The 22,056-nt window shown below is 37.2% G+C and overlaps 1 protein-coding gene across 2 annotated transcripts in view; it reads left to right on the forward strand.

The window, feature by feature from the left end:
- Positions 1-22,056, forward strand: part of BCAR3 (BCAR3 adaptor protein, NSP family member) — a 109,212-nt gene that overhangs the window by 15,182 nt on the left and 71,974 nt on the right. Inside the window, exons 2-3 of one of the 2 annotated variants that reach the window (XM_040610291.1) lie at positions 18,768-18,877; positions 21,565-21,679. In XM_040610291.1, coding sequence (XP_040466225.1) covers positions 18,791-18,877; positions 21,565-21,679 — 202 coding nt within the window. In that variant the 5' untranslated portion in view covers positions 18,768-18,790. Of the gene's footprint in view, positions 1-18,767; positions 18,878-21,564; positions 21,680-22,056 lie in introns of those variants that run through there. The other variant, XM_040610294.1, reaches the window with a different exon arrangement.

Raw genomic sequence — 22,056 nt, forward strand, 5'->3', positions numbered from 1 at the left:
TTGCTTTCAACTCTGGCAAATTTGCAGGAAATAAAAGATCATAAAAACCTCAGAAATTCCTTAACGTATCAATATATCAAATGCAAATTGAGTGAACTTTGCAGTGTTAGAGCAGTGACCTTCAACCAGACTCTGAGTCAAGAATTTCTGTTTCCAAGGCTTCTCATTCTTGCTGAGTATTTTCCTGGCATAATGTATGGATCTTTTGTGGTGTGTTGTTTGCTGGAGAATGAATGAAGGCCCTCTGGCTCATTGACCCTACTGTCTCACTTGGGATTTGAACTATGTTGCCAGAAAAGAAAGTCCAGTGCTCTCACTTTCAGTTCTAATCCCCTCATCATTAGGCTTGCTATAGCAGTTCCCTGTTGCATGAGTATTTTTTCAACTATAGAACCTAGCGGCAGTTTCAGAGAGTCAGTGAAAGTTGAGTGGCTTTGAACAATAGCTGGCATTTACGGAATATCGTATGGCTGTACTTTTGAAGGTCTCCATTGTCATAAACATTTTGTACCTTAGAATAAGAAAAAACCATGTGTATTATTAATAATTTCATTTCACTTCCTCCGTGCGCTGTCTTTCTTTTTTCAGTTTGGTTGGTCTCTTTTTGTATTGTCATTTTCTCAAACAGTTGAAATTAAGGATATCAGATATATTACCATAACACTGATATGAAAATTATGGTAGACTGAAAAGTGTTGTGGATTGTTTCGGGTTTTTTTGCGGGGTGTGGTGGGGTGTTTGTATGTTGGTTTTATTTTTAAGAAGGACTCGCTTTGTACGCAGGTAGATACCATTTAAGAAGAAAAATACTGTTTTCAAATGTAACTGTCTTGTTTTCCAAATCAAGGAAATAGGAATTTCCTTGGAATAGATCATGGCTTTTTTGTTCACTACATATAAGACACACTGATAAGAGTTTATAAATAATTATTAAAAGGATTTAATTCAAAAAATATTAATTTGAATTTATAATTAGACCTAAGTGGGGGTCATTTCAGTATGACCATTGAAATTGCACATAGGTTCTGCTTTAAATTGTATAATTACAGTATAAGTACAGTGATTTGCATGTGAAATTCATTTTGCAGATCCAGAAATACGGGTAATCTAATAGGTAAACTAATCTGGTACACATTTTGCTAATGGAGTAAGGAACAAACTTGATTTCAAACATTCTTCACAGATTATTTCACAGAATTGCCTTCTATTTATTAACCACCTGTTAGGTCTGGATAGCTTACTAAGAAAACAATATAACCCTGTTTTGACATAGTTATTTTATTATATAGTTATTTAGACATAGTTTTTGGGAGAACAGAATAAGTTATTTTATCGATTTTCTTTATTGAATTAATCATCCAAGAAATGGCAAGGTTATGATCTGTATAGTTTGTAACCTTATTAATTGATGTTATTAGAGTAAATGGTTATTAGTAACTTTAAAGAAAAACTATTATTAATTACCATAAAGTTTGGGATTATTTTTTTTAAAAAAAAACCTCAGCTGAGGTAATTGTCTCAATCTGAGAAGAGTTAAAGGAGCATCAAAAAAGGTGGCACAGAAGAATATGTGGAAGCCTGACATTGATCTGTAGCAGAGGGTGCTGTTTAACACTGGTCATGGAATACCTTCATCAGTTCTCTAAAATGGTAACTGAATATTCCATTCAATCAGAGATCTTCTGCCTATTTCCTCCAGAATGAGAAACAACCAGGATTTTTAACTTTGGTATAATAAATATTTAGATACTGAGATTATTTTTAGAAATACCAATCCCTACTCCAGAATTCCTAATTTCTGCTGGCATCTCTGTTTGGTGCCTGTCTTTTAGAGGTGTTATGTACCCATATCTTTGAGGACTGATATCTTTGTCATTTCTTCTTTAGAAATCAAGTCTTACTGTTTTACTGTTACTTCTAAACAACTAACAAAACTTGAAATCCAGTTACGGCTTCAGCTTTTTCTGAACTTGCTGCTGCTTTATTGCATTGGCAAAGGACCTTAAAGCAGCTTTGAAATGGCATATCTCAATGTTCTGAAAAGTGCTACGTGGTGCAAAACCATTGGAAGCTTTGTGACACAGTTACAAAACCTGGAAAAAGTGGCAGAAACTTCGATGTTTCATTACCTAGGTAAAAGATTAAAAATGGGAAAATTTTGAATCCTAAATTTCACTGTCCAGTAGTGGGTTGATATATTTTAGACTGATCCTACTGTTTTTAAATCTGTGATCCATGTGCTTGTCTGAACCTCAGTGGTATTTCAGCAGTATAGTTTCCTATCTTTTTCTTACCCTGCATCACAACTCTTCAGAATATTAATGATTTTTAAAAAGTCTCACACCTCTGTTGTTAACTTTCCCTCAAGACCTGGCAAAATAGAGCTAATAAAAAAACCTGCCTTGAAGAAGGCATCACTTTACCAGGGATTCAGTCAAAAGACATCATACCAACTGATAATTCAAGTATGGAGGGTTTTTTTAATAATGAGGAGGAAAATTGTTTCTTAAAATTTAAACCTATTACCTAACTAAGTGCTGGTGTACTTCTAGAACAGTTAACGTGTTTACAGACTCTTCCACTAGTAAAACTGTGCTATTGCTCATCTAAGGGGAGGGAAATTCTAATCATTCTTTGTGGTTTTTTTCCCCTCTAATCCTGATTTACTGCAGGCTTTCAGATCTTTGTTTTGGTCTGTGCTAGATTCCTGTTCTCTTTTTTTTTTTTTTTTTTTTACTCTTTACTAACTTCAGCTTAAAATTTTCATGATGTCTTCATCTGGCTGGTTTTAACTTCTGTTTTTCTTCCTCTTTACTGCATCTCACATTTCTCTGTGCCTTTTGTACTAATGCAGAGTTTGTTTTGTACTTTTGAAAATACTTTTAGAAAGACTTCTCTAGAAGTGAAGACATCTATGAACTGGTAAGAGGGAAAGTGAAAAGTAACAAGACAAGACAGTTTGAGGAGGGGGATAAAATAGGGTTGTTTACTTATACCTTTTGCAGTAAAAGTTAAAAAGATCAGAATTGGCAAAAACAGTTTAGGAAACCTCTGTCTGTGGAGTTTGGGAACCATCAATAATCTCTGATGTGAAGGAAAGAAGAGCTCTCAGAGTGGTATTTTTTCATACAGATAAGAGGTAGAAGTCCTCAAGTGCAGGTTCTTGACTGGTGTTCCAGTCTTTCTGTGTACAAGCTCTGTTTGTACACCCATGCCCAGCCATGTCATTAGAACTGAGAGCAGAAAATTACCTTACAGTGTGAAGTATCTGGTGGAAATACTTCTTTATAATGCAGCTTAATGTACTTGGGAGACTTTAATATAGTCCTCTCACAACTACGCAGTTGATACAATGACTATTGTGTTACAAACAGTCCGGGTGTACTTTCACCAGATTTCTGGATGTATCAGTTAATGACAGCATGACTTTCAAGATTAACATGGCTACTTGGGTAATAAACTTCAGGTTTTACAATGCAGTGCTATCAGTCTTGATACTTAGCTTACCCCCTTGTTCCAACAGAGAAAGAGCCTCCCCCCCATGAGCCTAACCTAGGCTCACTTGGAAAGCCCTTCTAAGAAGCCCTCCAGGGTAGGAGATGAGCTGGGTTCTGGTTTTGTTTCATTTTGTGGAGTAGTGCTGTGGATGTCCAAGTCTGTGTTACTTTGCATGCAGATTTACTGTTGTATTGTAAACACTTAGAATGTCTTTGAAATGGGTGGAGTATAAATGAAGGAAAATATATCAAAGGAGAGCAGCTGTTGCTACTGCACGGAATTGTAAATGAGCTGTTTCTGTTGTCTTTTGGTCTTCTAATGAGAATACTTAAAGCTTGAGATAGATGCCAGAGGAAAAGTTTAATGAGTGAAACTTAAGTGCTTAAAAGCACTGAAGCACTCCTTTCAGGTTGTACTTGATACAGCATAAAAATTGTGATGAGGAGTTTATCTGGTAATTGCAAGATTAGAGACATAACACAATCAAAGGCAAAGTAATACTACAGGTGGAAACCCAGCGCTTCACCTGCAGTGCGTTGGCATTTTAACGCCATCTAAGATACACTTGTGTCACTCAGCAGGTGTTGGGATATTGGTGCAAGTTCAGGGCTTGGCTGAAGCAGTAAGCTTCGCTCTGAATCGCCACTCGGTTCCTGTAAGTTATGCTTGAGAACCGAAGATGTACTTGATGGTGTCCTACACTGCAGCGGTACGGATCATCCTTCTCTGCGCTGGTGCTGTGTTCTTGCAGCAGATTGCTCCACGATACGGTGAGGCAAGGCTGGAGAGCTTTCTCGTGAAGAGCTCAGCACATAGCACAGTGCTGATGGAAGCTTGTTATGAGGAATGCCACAGTACAGAAATCAGCAGGTAAGGAAAGCTCGGTGGAGATGACAGAACTCAGCAGAATCTAGCCTTTGTTTAAAGAGGGTTGGCTCGTGGCTTGCGTGCAGTAACGCTGCATCAAGGAGTAGGAGGGAAACAGGAAGGGACTAGAAAGAAATCCTTTGGGCTATCTGCAGAAAAACCAATAAAACTCGTGTGTAGACAGACTTGGTAAAGAATGAAGTTTGGTACCACAAAATTAATCACAAATACTTTGAACAAATTTGAATTGGCATCACAAGTTCAGACTGGCTCAGCATTTTGTGTTATCTACCTGTGGTGTTTTTTTATCTGGCTCTAGGAATCCTGGCACGGCCTTTACCGTATCTTCAAAGGGAAAGGAAATAGTTCTTTGTTTATCAGACTTGCCCTGTGTTCACAAAAATACAACTGGTAGCGTTTTTACATGTAAACTCAGTTGATTCAAAGAAATTCCTGACTTGCCACCAGTGTTTTCTCCAACTAGAACCCAAGTATCTGTAACACTTCAGCTAGCTAGTTCTTTGGGTCCAAAGGTGTAGTAGAAAAATAAGCTATTGCTTTTTGCACTTACAATCAGATGCTAGAAGGTAGTAAATAAAGCATCTGACTCCTACAGGCAGATTGACTTACTAAGAAGTTTGATGAGATTGTGACCCATACTGCCCTTTATGGCTGAGCTCCTCATAAAGCAGCTTTTGAACTGGTGCAATTTTTAGCCCAGGTTCTAATGATACTCGGATTTTTTTTTTATTGCAACGCAAGTTACCTGGTCTTGTGAGTTCTAGACCTAAATGTCATGTATGTAAGGACATGCAGTTCAGAAGAGGGAGAGAACAACAATCTAAAATTAAAATAGAATTTAGATTAAAACGTTTGTTCCAGCTTTGTGTCCGATGCTCTGTAGATCATTCTCACCGAATACAATAGTTTATTTTAATAAACCTGCTTATTTGGACTCAATGATCTTAAAAGTCTTTCCCAACCTAAAGAGTTCTATGATTATTGATTCTCTTCAGGAAATGCACTCTTTTTCTTTTCCTGTGTAATTTTAAGTTGATTAAAAAGAAACAAATCAGCGAGTGATTTTGCTTTCTGAGGGGGTTGAGTTTACCAACTAAATTATTTTTCATTTCACACAAAGTTAATTATTTCTGTTATTGCTTGTTGTGCAGCTTTATGAAGTATATCTGGATGTAGCAGCTAGTATGTTATGTTCTGCTCTAAACCCCTAAACAGTTCTTACCACTTCATTAGCTTTGCTAGGTAACCAGATATCTTAAGCAGTAGATGTTTTTGCCATTAACTTGTTTTAGAAATAATACCAGGAATTTTTCTAACAAATTATCATTTGCTATGATATCAGTTTGTTATGTTTTATAAGGAAGAAATATTTTTATTTCAAGGTAATTTAGTTCAATGCAAAAAGTCACAAAATTAGCCTTTTATGTTAAATGAAAGCAACATGGCTTAGCAAGAATGTATTTTTCCTGTTCACTTAGGTCTTATCATTAAGTATGTTTTGTCACTAGGGTTCTGTTGGTTTTGTGAGATTCCTTACGTAACTGGAACAGTTCATATGAGTAATCAATGTGAAATGTTTTGTCTAGTGTCTTTTCATCTTAATCCATTATTTAAATAAATATAAGTAGTTTACATTAGAAGTTGTGCTTGAAATTGTAAAATAAAAGTGAACAAAAATGGGTGCATAGATTAGGGAAACGTACTAGGCATGGCTTTGCAGCTTGGGGTACCAAACTAATGGGGAGGAGTGAGCGGCAGAGGGAAGGAAGAGACAACTCCTGCTGTTAACTACACAGTTCAGAGGTTTAGAGCAGTCAAGCGGTAAGAATACCTGCACGTGAGAGCAAAGGCAGGTAGGGCCAGGACCACTATGTCGTTGCAGAAAAGGAGAAATCGAGCTCAGATAAACTGAGTTCTGTTCTAATCCATTTCAATGCAAAACCAGCAGGGTTTGCTTGAACTGCCTTTATCAGCATCTGAAGCTAAAAAGGTTTTTAGCACTGGTGTATGTGAGAAGTGCCAACACAGTCCTTTCTTTTGTTACACTGCAATATAGGGGCATAATGAAGCACAGCTGGAAAAGAGCATGTGTTTGTCCACTGGTCATAATTTCACAGACACACACCTGTAGTCTATTTCGTTGTTATTATTACTGCTGCCAGTTTGATTCTTCGAATGAATCTAGCTTGGTAGCTAAGGTATTACTCAATTCCTGGAGTTAATTGGTCAGGTGAACATCTCCGTCTTTAAAAAAAAGTTACATTGTTTGTAGAACAATTTGAAAGAAAGACCTAAATTTACCATAAAAGCATCGGAAGGCGAATGAAAAGCATATTGTTACTAAACAAAAAATTGTGGGGCCTGATTCAGGAATTCTGTGTGTATAAGCAGCCTTATTAAAAAATAAGCAGCCCTACTATTGTATTCCCATTCTGAAGGGCAGAAGAGGTGAAGACAAATCTATTCTGTGATAAAACGTTTCAGAAACGGTTTGCAGTAGTAACTAGTAGTTAAAGAATTTGAGACAGGCTCTTGATTTGAGTGGTACTGGGTCTGCACATTTTAAAAAACACAGACTCTGCAGGGGGGCAGTTGTTTTCTTTTGTTTGTTTTGTAAAAGAGGACTATTTCACATATCCAGTTTAGCACTTGACAACGCAAATGGTAGACTTGGTGCAGTGGAGGTAACTTCTGGGTTGGTGGCTGAGGAATTGAAAGAAGCAGGACCAGGATATTTTAAATTGGATTAGTCTACAGTGAAATTTTTCCTTGGTATCACAGCTGTAATTTCATTTTCTCTTGATCCCCTTTCCCCACAGAGAGCTTAGCATGCTAGCTTTAACCAGATTTCTGATTATATGGCATATGCATTTACAGTCTGTTTCTGTTGGGCGCCGTATAGGCTCTGGCTGTTCAAGCTGTGAGGCAGCTGCGGAGCCTTTTCACGTACTGGCTCCAGTTCAGCACTGCACTAGCACTTAGGCTGCTCGTGATCAGCTTGAGGTGCAGGTAGAATGAATTCCCATCTAGCTACAAAAGACCACATACACATCCAGAAAGAGGAAAGACTTGCTAGACTGTAGTGGTCAACACTTTAGTTGAAGTGCTTGATGATCTTAGTTCTATTTAATTATTTAACTAGAGTCTGTCACATAGGCACTGTTAAAATTAGCCCTGTTCTTCAAAATACCTGCTAAGTTGCATGTACTGAATAAATTTAGAGATTTGTATTAGACTTTTCTGTTGAAATGCTAGGTTCACTAATACCTTGTTCACCTCGCTGCCATCGGATCACCTGCCAGGGCAAATCTGTCTTGCATTGAGCATGAACATTTACTATTTCTGTCAATCAATAAGCATAGGCAGTACGGCATTCATGTTAACTTTAGGCCTTTTGTGGGAAGATGGACAATAACTAGTCTAGGCATAGACTTAGGGAATTGCCTGTGTGCTAGATCAAGTACTGTTAAGGTTTGTGAGAGTGAAGTGACACTTCCAAAAGTCTGTGAACTAATTTGTCCCAGTGGAGTAGATTTGTGCCAGATCCACACCAAGTGAAATGCAAGAGCATCTGTGTGGAACAAGACAAAGTGTATCAGTCTCTTCGTAGGACGAGCTTGTGCTTATAAAAGTGTTGTAAGAACATGAGTATACAGAAATACTTATTACCCCAGGATATCACCACAGCTGGTTTGGTAGTTCATTGTGTAAGGATTTTCAGAGGTCTCTGTTGTCTCTGTGTCTTTGCTTTAAATAGGTTTTGATTTGTTGGGGGTTTTTTTCTCTGCATGTACTGTCCTTTAAGCTCATTTGTGCTTTTGCTACCCAGAACATCTGTGACAGCATGATCCCCACTGAATAAGATTGTGTGAAAAATTGCTTATTCTGTTTTAGAGCTTTTGCTTAATAATTACAAATATGTTGATGTTACAAAGTGGAGAAAATTGCACTTATGTAAGGAAGGTAAATGAAGGGTGGATGGTCTATGCCTTCCATAAGCAGTACATAAAGAATGATGAACCACTGTCCTAGTTGTTTCTTGTAAGCTACTGATGATAGTTATTGGCTGCCTACCAATTGATAACACCTGAAGTCTGACATAAGGGTAAAGTAACGTGTGAAATGTCTGGAAAACAGAACTGTGTAACAAGGAGAAAACCAAATAGATATATTCCATATAACTGAATTATTGTGGCCCAATAGTTGTGAGTAGATGTTAAGGCACATGCTTTAATTAGCAGTGAATGATAATCTGCTGTGTGGTTGCTGAGTCGGTATGTATTTAAGAACTGATTGGTGTTTTGTAGACTCTTTATCTTTACATAAACGTTGGCCAGAACAGCACAGACAAGTTGAGTAATGTTGTGTGTGTGTTTCTTAATAGTCTGTAATAGATTTGCTAAATGTTGGACTGACCTAAAAATGCAGGTTAGAAGTGACACTTCAGTGCCTAGCCTGCCAGCAATATTTATGCTAATGGTTTCTTTTCAAAGAATTCAGTATCCTGAAGTCCTTCACAAAAAATTGTCAAAATTTTACCAAAAAATATTTTGATTATGATAGCTTAAAACGATGACTTGATCAAGGAACCATGAAGCAAATCAGGGATTAAAATAAATGAATGAAAGTATTGATCATCTGCTCGGTATATTGTGTGATACCGCATCTTCCTGCTAGCTCTGTCTGCTCTGAGCTATTATTGTAAAAAACACTCCTCTGGGTTCAGACTGAACAGCATGTGTAATGTCTGTGACAGTTTGAGCCCTTGGAGATGGAATTGGTTGAGCACAGTAGTCTATTCAGATAAATGTAGGGGACTCATTCACATGGAAATCATTCCTGGCACTGCTGATACAAAGTATGAGTGAAAGAGGAAACAAAAAGGAGCCACAGAGGGCTGCACTCCCGGCACCAGTATATCAGCAAAGCTTCATTGTTCACAATGCATGTAAGTTACTTTACATCTCATCAGTCTCACCCAAAGTTTTAAGAGGTAGGGGTGAGACATAGTCCTACAGTAAAAGATTACTTTACATTCATTTGCAACCTGGTTCTCATTTATGTGTGTAAATAAACCATGATATGCTGTTACAGCAGCAAACTTTCAAGTGAAGTGATTTTAATCTTCCTTAAAAGCCCGTGGATGTTCTTCTGTAGTGCTGAAAAGTTGGATGAGTCTAGTATCGGTGAAGAGGGTAGAAAAAATGCAGAGGTAGCCGGTACCAGCAAAAGCCTGGTGTTATATCTAGGAAATCTGTATTTGTCTGAATTTTGCGGTCAGATGGGCTTCCACTAGGAGGAGTTGTCATCATGCTCTTACGCTGTAAGGGTGTCAGACTTGTGCTTTAATCCTTTAACTCATTTGATGGAAAATGCAATTACTTGTAGTTACAATGTGAAGTATCTATAAAGTCCAGCAATATCTGACTAGCTCGTTGTACTTGCTGCTGATCGGTATTAATACACATATGAAAGGAAGCTCGCAGCTTGTGATATCTTACAAGCAATCGTGTTTGTCGTTAGGGCAAAATTGATTACCTTTTCTGGAGATTACAATTTATTTTCAATTTCACATTTTCCACAGAATATTGTATTAACTTGAGAATTTCAGAGGTTTATATTATGTTTTTATAGTCACAGTTAAGGGAAAAGCTTGAAATGAAATGTCAGGATGTCTAGAAGGAGGCAAGAGGGGGAAAAAGTTAAATCTCGTATGTGCACATTCTTAGGATATTTTTGTTTAGTTGGTTTTTATTTAACACGTTGCAAATATTATGACTTAAAAAGATGGTGGTTTAGAAGTTCTAATGGGACATAAATTCAAGCAGTAACTGTATCACATTAAATCTAAAGTACAAATGAAAGTGTATGCTTCCTTTGATCTGTTTGCTACTAGAGTGTCGCAGGAGTTGCTACTCCAGCATCACATGTGGTGATACACTGTTTTGCTTTGTTTCTCATACTGTTTTCCAGTACTCATCTCTCTACTGGCATCATATTTAATGATTTAATGAAATATATATGTTTTGGTAGTTTTTCAGCAATACACTTTTGCATAAGACTCCTGTGGGGTAAAGAGACAGAGACCTTAATCAAGCCAGTCTTTTCATTAGGAGAAGGGGACTGATTAAGACTTGTATCAACTTGGTATGTTTAAAAGACTTTCAGGTTGTTCTAGAGCAAAAGAAAATGGATATTTATACTTCTTGAGTATCGCAAACCAGAACTGGAGTTTTTACATGCAGCTTTACTATTTCTCTTGTCAGAGGGCCTTGATTTTTGCACTGAATCAAACAGCTGCAGTGACTTAGAGTGCTGCCACTCCCCAGCTGTCTTTCCCATCCCTTTGCCATAGTTGTTTCCACAACACAGTTGGCAGAAATAAGAGAGTCTGTACCTCGTTTGCTGTATCTTGAAGTTCAAGATGGATTAAAAGGGTGCATGTTTACGTACAGACTGCGATCTGGATGGCAGAGGAGTCCATAACCTGCAGCAAAATTTGAGAGGAGATTGAATGTCTCAAATTCACACTTTTGCTGCTTGACCGCTTCCTCATCATTGCTTGACTTGTGCCAGCCCAAGTTTTTCTGTGGCTGTTCAGTGAAGGAAAGAAGAGACCTGATTTGACTTGGAATAGCAACCCGTTCCTCTGCGTCATTTTCTCTGCCAGATCAAGTCTCTGAGCCCCTTCACTGCGCAGTCAAGGAAGTGCTAGTGCTGGCACAGCAAAGAAATCCATGCAAGGCAGAGCCAAGCGGAGTTGGAGGTTAGTAATAAATGGTAGCTACATAAACTGGCTTTACAAGTGGTGCCACCAGACATGTAACCATAGCTGGAAGCAACTGAAGACTGATGGTTGGAGTCAAATGAATTCGGCAGAGAAAAGCAAAGCGGTGTTTAGACAATCAGTTGGAATACAAATACATTTCTTCTCTATTCATTTTTATTCTCATCTCTGGAAAGCACAGTAGCTAAATGCTTGATAAAACTATAAGAAAATTGTTCTTTTACAGTATATTAAGGGCATATTTGGTAAAGACAAGGTATTTCCACAATTGTGGACAAGTTTAGCATTTTATGTGGACAATACAGGTAAATACCAGCTTATGTTAGCAGAGTCTCAGTTGAATTAACTTTAATGAGGTTTGGGTAGAAAAAAGAAGGAAAAATAAGATTAAACACACACAAAAAAATGTGTATCAGTTAGCCAAAGACCTTGGACCCTTTTTTTTTTTTCATTTGGCCCAAAACTAATGTTGTTATTCAAGCTTTTTTATTATCTGCTGAAGTAAGAAAATCTGTTTTTTGCTTCTTCAGCACAGAAGGCAAAATTGAAAATGCAAATACATTTCTAAATTTTTTGAGAACGTGATATACAACCTAACGAATTTAACACCATTTATGTCAGCCATTACTGTGTGCTGCCAGCAGCATGGTATGCACTGCAAATACGTAGTCCTTTGGAGTGGTCTAATTTATTTGCTTAGGCTGATAATATTTAGGATGCCAGTTGCTTCTACTCTACTAGCTTACCCCAAATTACTTAAAACCCCGGTATTTGTTTGCATACTCTATACATACAAATACATTTATTTTAAATAGCTGATGTGACTCATCACATAGGAATGTCAGTCTTTGAATCTGTTTTAAATTGGATCTCTACAAGAGAAATTCTGCATACTTTCCTCTGTGTTTCAGCAAAAATCACGACCAATCAAAATAATACACTGGAAAAAGTATAAATGTAATGATGAAAATTCGGCTGTATGATACTATTTACGAAAAAGTTAGAATTTGTAACAAAGCTGACTGTAGCTAACGCCTTGCTAGCTCTAGCACATAACATGTGCACTGAAGGTTCATCATGTTCAGTTAATTTGTCCTTGTAGTTTTCTTTCTTCTTTCTCCCAGCACGGTATGAGGTTATGAAAATGAAAGAAGTACATTAGGTATGTGGTTTGACAGATATTTTATAAATTGCTAATTACTATTGCCTATGCTCTTTTGACAGCCTTCATTTTTTAGATATTTTAATTGTAAGGCTGCATTTTTTTCCTTTCTGTAGTATGAACAACACTGAAAGGGAGTCAATGAAGTAGATTTCTTATGTCCTTTTTGTGGTCAACTTACCGAGTACCTGCTCTTATGTTCTTTCTGTGGTAGACTTACAGAGTACCTGCTCATGCTTTCCCCCTGCCCATATACATACACTTCCAGATTTTTTCTGAGATCTGCTCAGTTGCCTGTTCCACTTCCTTCACATGCTGCCTTATGGAAATAGCTTGATCTTACATTTTCTCCTTTTCCAGTACTGTGATAGCACCTTGTCTCTTTTATTACTATTTTAACTCAGCATGCTTACGTGGTACTGAGAATAGTTGTATGTCAACGGATGATTCATAATTGTATGGATGTAATTAGTTTCCAAGAGAACTAAGTATGTATTTCACCTTACTAGGCCACAGATTTTCTGAACTGAAATTGCACATCTTTGTGTTGTCTTAAGTAAAATAATTGGATCATCCACATTTTTTCCCATTATTTACCTCTTCTTGTGTTTTTTCTACATGTTATAACAAGGATTTATCAGAGGTATTACTTTTGTATGTTCTATTTTGTGAAATCATCATCACTGTAAGAACATTAGCCTTTTTTTTTTTTACATTATGTTCTTAGGTTTTCTTTTTCCCTCTTCACCCTTGATGCCCTCTGTATGTGGTTTGTACATAGGTCACGTACCCATCTGTGACATTTTCTTACATAAGATGTTTTTTAATGGAAGTCTAGAGATGGAATCTGACTGTAGTAATTAATGCATGATGAGTATTTGTTGCCTGTTATTCCTTTTCATGCAGAGTTAACCAAAACTTGAAGGTTTTGCATATTGTTCCTATTTGAAGAAAAAAACCAGCGGTGGTAGCTTATCTTTGATGTCATCCAGTTTATATGCAAGGTACCAAGCTCTGTTTCTGGTGAAACAGGATTTTCAGTCATAGTTTCCCACTCCTTTCAGCCGCAGTCCTTGGCTCAAGAAGTGCTTTCTGTGGACTGTCTAGTGCATGGTGCCAGTATTTGTTTGATTTGTGTCCTGACACTTTGATTCTGCTGATGGATTGCTTTTCAGATATTTCTGCTGCTTCTGTCTCTTGCCCTGGTCTTGCAGATGCCATTCCCTTTTTCCTAGCAGAAAAGATGCAGACGGCTTTTTAATACGCTGGTTTTGATCAGTGCATTACCAGCCTATTATGGCCTTATTAGATTAGGAGAACCACGCTTAAGTCTTAAGTAGAAAAATTCTGGCTTTCATTTAAGGCAGTATGCTAGAGCAAAACTTACGGAAATTATGGCAGTTTAGCATTATGTATTAACAAATCCTGGGGAAGAAGGTTACTTTTCTGACTAAGATGTTACCACTGCCATCAAGATGGAACAAGCTTTGGGTGATTGACCGGTATCTTCTGACTTTCTCGCTCTGCATCTAGTATTCCTTTTACAGAACAGTCAGCTTCTGAGATTTTTCCAAAATACACAGATTTATTGTCTTAATCTGTACTACTGACAACATGATTTACACTTGGCAAATTGTTTAAAGAAGGGAGAGGAGAAACAGAAATATGACTCGAACTGCAAAAGAAAAGATAGTTCTTTTGTATTAAGATGGCAAAATCTCTGAGAGGTGGCATCGCAAGCATGATGACCACTTCCAGCTTTTCTGGTTTTTTCATTTCTGCGTTCAAAACCTGGCACTCCCGTGGCAGAAGCATTCTGCCATTCAACCATGCATTACAATAGAGTATTCAAGAAATACCTGTCTAAATTGCTTAGTTAAGCATAAATAGTTAAGATGTGATCAGCAAAGAGAGCATACCTTTGCTCAGTGTTATTACTTAGCGCCACAGTACAGGACCTGAGGTGTACAGAATGTTGTATTGGAAGGTCAGCTTTATTGAGGCTGCAATTTAGAGGGTTTGTTGATTTCACTGATGTCAAAGGAAAATAAAAGTGCATCTGAAAATGAAAGTACATCTGAAAACAAAAAAAACTGGTGGACCCTTGATTCAAGGGAGTTAGTTAAGAAGGCATGCAAAGTTCAAGTGATGAAGAAAACTCTTAACTCATGAAAGTGTCCAATAAATCGATTTTTCCTGATAAATGATTGTGTCACAGCAGGAGGCTAGTCTTAAATTGGAAGTACAATATAAGTCAATTTTGCTGAAGTAGAAAAGGCACAGCAAGAGAAATTGCTTTCCAGATGAGATGAAATTGCTGGCTCACCTGAGTAACTTTGGTGGGGACAGGATTACACCATGATAACAAGGCTTGCTCCTTGTCATATTAGGGCCTGAATTCCCAAGGGAGGCTGAAAAAGCAGCATGAGTTGTTGTCCCTGGAATACTGAACTATATCCACACAGTGACTTGGAGTTACTTGGCCTTGGCATCTCTGTAAATATGCACATACCCACTTTTCAGAAATTACAGTGAAGCTAATTTGATGAAACCATAGCTGAATTAAGAATCTGGTATGAGATATCATTTACCTTGTGTCTGGAGTATAACAAACCAACATCACCAGCAGCATCTTTTGATAGTTCTGGGATATTGTGGTAGAGGAAAAAAGAAAGCAATGAATTACCAGTATAGTAAAGTCTTGCCGTATGAACAGTTGGATTTAAAAGTTACATATAGAACACCTTTCTGTGTGCTTCTGCTTCACATATGCCCTGATAAGTATGACTGCAACTGCGAGTGTGTTATGAAGGTAATACAGAAAAGCACTCTGAGAGTAAAAGCAAAGTTCAGTTCAGTAGGTCAGAGTGCCACCATAGGAACCTCCTGTTATTACCCATTTGATAACTTTCTGGCAGCAACATATCTCATAAAAACCTCTGAACAGCTGGTGTTCAGAAACAAAATTGTACAAACCTAGGTTGGATCTAAATTGTTTATTTTGATGTAAAAAACCATGAAATTGTATAAATTATGTGGGTAATACTGCAAGACCTTCCACATAAGGATTTCAGAATACTGTAACGTCACTCCTGAGCTCCTTAAGTAATAACAGAAGCAAAAGTCTCACTCAACAAATGAAAGCAAGTCATGGAGCAACCATGGCTTTATCCCATAAAAATCTGGTGACCTGACTAAACTTATGGTGACCTCTTTATTGCAGGAAACCTGCGATATATGGGAAGTGACAGTGTTTAGAATGGGTAAATAGAACATAGGTCTGGTATTGCCCTGCAATATACGCAGTCATCTTAGATTGTTGTTTTCTTCCTTCCTCTGGAAAGGAAGGGTATTCATTTCTCAGTGGGGAAAAAATATGTGTCCAACATCTGCCACACACCTTGCCAGTGTGTTTATAATCACATATGGGATGTTAAAAAATGATGGCATTACCTGCCATAAGCAAGAGTTAATCCTATTTTTAGTAATAAAAATAAATAGTGTTAAGAGTAGAAGAAAATAGGAAACTCCCTCTGCCTAAACCAGTTCTCATAATCATATATTTAGGGTCATTTACAATTTATTATGTAATTCCATTTTACTCTTACCATTTTTACTTTGCACTTACCATTCAGATCAGGCTCTGAATATATCTTGTGTCCTGACCACTAGGTTGTACCCTGCATCCAATTAACAGTGTAATATTGGTTAAATAAGAGATGTTAATGTTTCTGTCACCTTTCTTCACCAAACCTGCCATTAGCAGAAGGATCAGAAAGGAGATTTATGGGTCCCCATCCCCCTCCCCCCCCCCCCCCCCCCCCCCCCCCCCCCGCCTTTCAGCTGTAGGAACAAATTTTTCGTTAAAACAGTAGGGGAAGAATCTGCACAGGTGTCAAAAAATAAAATAATCCCATTCAGAGGTGTAGGTGCATTGAAAAAAATGCATCTTGGATCTCTTAATGTCTTGTCATGCCAGGTTGATATTTTCTGCTTGCACTTGAATTTCCTTTTGTATGGGGATTTGGAGGCGGGAGGGTTATTGGTGGTGGGGGAGTTGTTTGTTTTCATTTTATATAAATTAATAACAGCAAATGCAGCTGGCCAAGTAAGATTAGATAGCTGTTGTTTATCACTATATTGTTTAAAGAGAATGTTGCTATTCTGGGATTCCTTTCATGCTTAGTGCAGAATTTCTCTTTGTTCTGGAATGGTAAGTGTGGTGACTCTCGAACAATTCTTGTAGATGTTTTTAAATTGTCATGTAAACGCATGGAAGCTAAGTATTCAAAATGAAATATAACATTTGTAGTCTTAAAAATATATTGCTAGTGAAGTTGTTAAACCGTTTAGGAGCAAGTTCCTTTATGATAACAAAATTAAAGGCTGTGACTGAACTAGAAGTGTATGAACCAGAAGAAAAACTATTTGTTCATGGGTTTACTAATGTCCTAACCAAAACACCTAGCTGTGTTTTCCTTTTATCCCTCTGAAAATCTTTTGCCTTTGTTGACCATCCTGCAATCTGAAAGTAGCTGTTTAAAGCAAGCAATAAATGGGAGATTTCAGTGGCTGAGCTTGTCGCTTCACATAAGAATGTTCTCTGTGGCTTTAATGTTCCTCAAATAAATTCTTTTGTGGTGTGTCTGTTAAATGTTGAGATTTTCTGATCAATGTTACTCTACAAGATGTTCTTGGTTACTGTAATACCACCATTTTTTAGATGTTTACTTGTCATCCATAGCCTGCAACGTTCTCACAATAATAAAAATCCTGCAATAAAGCAAGTAATATAGCAGAGTATTCTGGTTGGATGATAGAGGGATTTCACAATGCTATTTGCAGATAAGCTGGTTTGTTCTTTAATGGATCATGAAGTGACGAATTCCAAGATTACAGCTTCTGCAGTGTAATGGTGTATGTGTCTCTGGAATGTGACCTTCTTTCCAAGATTGACAATTGAGACAAGATTTGGAGTGGCTTCCAAAGCAACGTCTGGTCCAAAATATTGTATGTCTTACTAACAGTACTTGCCCTAATTTAAGTGCTTTTAAAATATTTCTAGGAATGTATTGTACTTTAGCGCAGGTAATACTGCTACTGCAGCCTACCTTTCTGCAGAGCCGTGGTTTTCGTTTTGCAATTTGTATTAAAACAAACAAAAGCTTCAACACTTTTCTAGTGTTCCAAGAATTATAAAAATGCTAAACAGCTTTCTCTGTCTGTCAGAAAGCCACACTGGCTCTTTGCTGACAATAACATGTCAGCCTTTGGGCAGGTTCTTGTCACATGTTCAGAGTAGACCTGTGTTGGAACAAGGGGGTTGTGACTGGAAAGTTGTAATTCCAGTTGGTTTATACAGAGGTAATGAGCAAGTACTTTTCCTGAAGTATAGATGAGAAGAAAATCTTCAAATAAAAAGATGTATCAAAAGTCTATGATTAAAGACACTGCATGTCTGAACATGAGCATTTCCTGCTTCTGGCATCAGTGCTCTGCTAGGAGATGCTTAGGTCACAAATTCACAGATTTAGAATTGGGCATCCTTGAATTTACTTAAGATATGCTCAAACTTACAAATAGAAATCTCTTCAGAAACTCAGCAATTCTCTGGAAACGTAAGTATTTGTTTATGTAGATCTTACATAACTGCTTACATAGAGCAGTGATGTTGGGAGAATATTTTATGTGTCTGTCTTGTCTTCCTGTGTCTATTGTGTCCATCTCAACATCTGGGTTTTATTTCATTTTAGCAACTGAGAAAAAAGTACCAAAAATTATTTATTTACAGCTAACTCAAATTCAGATGACATCATGACGGAGACCAGACTGTAACAGTCTCTCAACTGCTTTTGTTGTAGCAATATTCCATAACAGGTTGACTTTAGCTATGTTCATGTTGGACAAACACCCACCACAGAATCTTTTTAATTTTGACTGTCTCACAGAATATGCCATTTCATTCACTTTGTTTGTATTCTTACAGATAACATTGTTCCTTTTGCTGTTCCTCTTCATTTTTGACATTTTGTCATGTGTGTTACACGTGAGAAGAATGGCATTGTCACTGAATGAGCGTATTGAGGAACATTCCCTTTGGATACAAAGACTGAGTATTTTATTAATTGATACTACAATATTGAGTGACTGTTGATTAATCTTCTGAAAGATTAATTCAGCTGTGAGAGCTCAACAATAGTCTTCAACGTTCCCTGTTTATATGAAGATTACAATGAAACAATTAAATGTAATAATCTTAATGTATAGATAACTACCTATTACCAAGCAGCCAAGAAAGTATTAATTTCTTTGGCCGTGATGGTAGAACCAGATGGCTCCGTGCTATCAAGTGCTTTCTGCATTGTTCAGTTATTTAACATTCCTAAGCAACAGTATTTTTAATTTGGTTTTGGTTTGGTTTTTTTTTTTCAGAGTCAAAGGCATTGTGAGGTGAAATGAAGTGTCTGCCCATTTTTAACTGGCTGACCCAGCTTGGTCTTGCAGAATATTGCATGCTCTTTGAACGATATGACGGCATAGAGGTAAGAATGGGCTTTTTCAATAAAATTCTTGAGACTATGTCAAGCAAGATGATGTAATGTAAGTGATGTATGTTCCGGGGTACAATGGTGGAACAAAAACCCTGAAGGTTGATTGTTTGCTTTTGTCTTAGGAAAGGGGAAGATAAAAACCAATGTCTTTCGTAACTGTGTACTGAAACTCACAGAGAAATAGTCACTTACTGGTGAGCTAGATAAAATGAATGTTTTACTGGTTTTAATGCTGCTTGTGCTATATTAGTCTTGGCTGTCTCAGTGTAACAAATGGGCGTGTTCATCAGAGCAAGAACACATAGATAATATTTGTTCTGCAAAAGTTAACACATAAATTTAATTCTTAAAATTCAGAACTTGATAAAATAGCAACTTACGTGCTGTTATAGGAAGTTGTTTATGGGTAAATGAGTAGTGTGTGGCTTAAGAATATTCTCTAATGAGCAAATACCACATTACAGAAGGACCTTACCTCAGTCATCTTGAAGATACCTAGAAATTGATTCAGAAATTCTTAGGAAGCCCTTTTCCTACAGGTTTTTACTTGGTCAAAATTTTGTCTTTATTGTCAATTTTGTGTTTTCAGTTCTCACCATCCATGTATAGATTTATTGACACTTACGTACTATATCATAAATCAAATATTGCATTGGCATGCTTTAGTTCTGTCTTGCTGTATTCCTAATTCATCAAATAAATGCAAATAATACAACTGAATATTCTCACCAAGTCAAAATATCCTTGGTTTCACTTTTAAACAATTTTTTTACAATTTTATTTTGTCACTAATTCAAGCTTCATGAACTGGCACAAAAGTTTATTTGAAATCAGCTTCTGTGTCACATCTGTGCTGCTTGTATGCCAGAGTTCTTAATGAGTCCCATAGCAATCTCATAATGCAAACAAAATAAAATGTAAAGGATTTTAAATATAATTCGAATTTTTCACGGCTAGGAAAAGGACAGTATTTTCTACTTTCCCAAACAGACTCAGTAAGAACCACGTTGGAAGATGATGTTATGTGATTTATACTGCCATTGTAAAACAGAAAACAGTACTATAGAACCCTAGGACTACTGTTTTGACAGTCAACAAACAAACAAAAAAACCCCACAGCAAAGATAGTTTGCAGCTTACTGAGCCTGAAAGCTGCTTGTAAAAAGATTTTGCTGAAGTGCAAAACTGAAAAATAGGCTTAGTGCATCATTGTGGATACAATGGACTTTTTTTTAAATTTCAAGGCCATGAGTCAGAGTTTCAGTTCTGCAATATCTGTAGATTTCAAGCATTATATAATTTCTTAGTTCCTCAGCCAAACTGAACGTTTTCCTGAAACAAAACTTCAATTTGAGAAAATGCTTGGCTTACCCTGACATTGCATTCTTACTGACCTGCTTAATACCAGGCATATACTTAAGAACCATGTTGAACCAAGCTTCTAAGTTCTTGAAAGTCTAAGTAATTGCCTTTGATGTCTTCTACTTTTAAAAATAATTACTAATAACTATTTACACTGGGGTTTTTATCTCTGTCTGCAGTAGAAGGTATGATTATATCCATTTTGATGAGGGAGGACAGTGATGCACAGTTTCTTGAATTAAATTGTTCTTTGCTAAGTAGTAAATTCATGGCAGTAGAAGACAGAGTTCTTGAGTTTCAGTCAACTGCTCTATTCAGTTCTTAAGCCAGACCAGAAAATGCTTCTGATCCTAAATGAAGAAAGAAAACTTAAGGGTGGGAGACTGTTCTCCCTGATAAATAAAAATTTCCACATGTCAATGTTGTCTGCTGCAAAATGCAGCAAGTTCTTCAAAGCTACTTAAAAAACCCCCAAAATGTGCCTATAAAAGCTCCCACTGTGTTACCCTGAGCACACACTGTTCAGTACTGGAGTTAACACCAGCCCTTTTTGTGCTCCTCCTTACCAGCTTTTTGCTGAAGTTTGAAGAGCAGGCATATTGCATTTATACTTCTTTGTGTGTAGTTTTTCTTGGAGGATGATTTTGGGGTTGGGGAGGGTGTTGGGGTTTTTTGAGAGAAGCAAAGGGAGTCTCACTCACTGTTGCCAAACCTGAAAAATCCTTTCTGCTGAAATGTAAATTCATTGTTAGTATCAATTTTTGCATTTGGGTAAACCTAGAAAGGGATATAGTAAGAGTAATAATTATCCAACTTGCTTCTTTCACGTCATTAGATACATATGAGGTTTCATTTGAGAAACATATGAGAAACATATGACATTTTCAGGCATGACTGAATTTCCCTAACAGCTTTTGAAAGAGGTATAGCTAGTCACATAAAAAACTGAGGCTTTCAGCACAGCCTAAACCAAAAAATGTCATGCTTGTGCAGTGGTTTTAGTTTGCAAAAAAGATTTTAAAATGACAACTTCAGAAACAGTAGCTCAGAGTAGAAATTCTGTGTCAATTGTCTTATTTACACAGCAAAACAATGTGATTGTTTAAAAGCAATGAATTAATGTTTTAAAAGAACAATTCTTCATCCCTTCAATGACATAGGTTGTCACAACGAAGTGGCTTCATATAACACATAAATATACTTAAGTTTGCTGTTAGGTGCTTACACTATCAGACACAGTAAACCTGTCTGAAAGAAATTCAAGTTCTCCTGGACTAATAGGTATAGTATGTTCCTTACTCTGGCATTTGCTACAGGACTTACTCCATCTTACAGAAGTTGATCTTAGAAAAATGGGGATTGAAAATCAAGGCCACCGAACATGCATCATTTCCAATATCCTGCTGCTTCAGGAGGTAGAAAAAACGAGAGGTAAGATTTCCGTGTTGTCGCCTAAAGACTGAGAGAATGAGTTAAGGCAGCCCAAGCTTTCCTGATTCTGCCTAGGATACTGCTCTGAATACAGATCACAGGGGTGCTTTACAAAGGCAGTGAGAATAGCTAAACATTAATCTTTTGGCAGGGTTTTAAAATAATATGAGCTGTACTGGTTTTAGAAGTTGTCATTTAGAAAAGGCTTCACTTTCACCTCCTGTTGCGCTCTCAGTCTTCAGCTTAACAAGGTACAGTAATGGTAGCAGACTGTAATTGATGGAAGACTGTGTCACCATTGTCTTCCTCACTTGGAAAGATCGTATCAAAACCAAGCTAGCTTGTGTACGTGCTACCTCATCCCTACTGAGGAGAGA

This window comes from Falco naumanni, chromosome 11, assembly GCF_017639655.2.
Source record: "Falco naumanni isolate bFalNau1 chromosome 11, bFalNau1.pat, whole genome shotgun sequence".
Classification (NCBI taxonomy): domain Eukaryota; kingdom Metazoa; phylum Chordata; class Aves; order Falconiformes; family Falconidae; genus Falco; species Falco naumanni.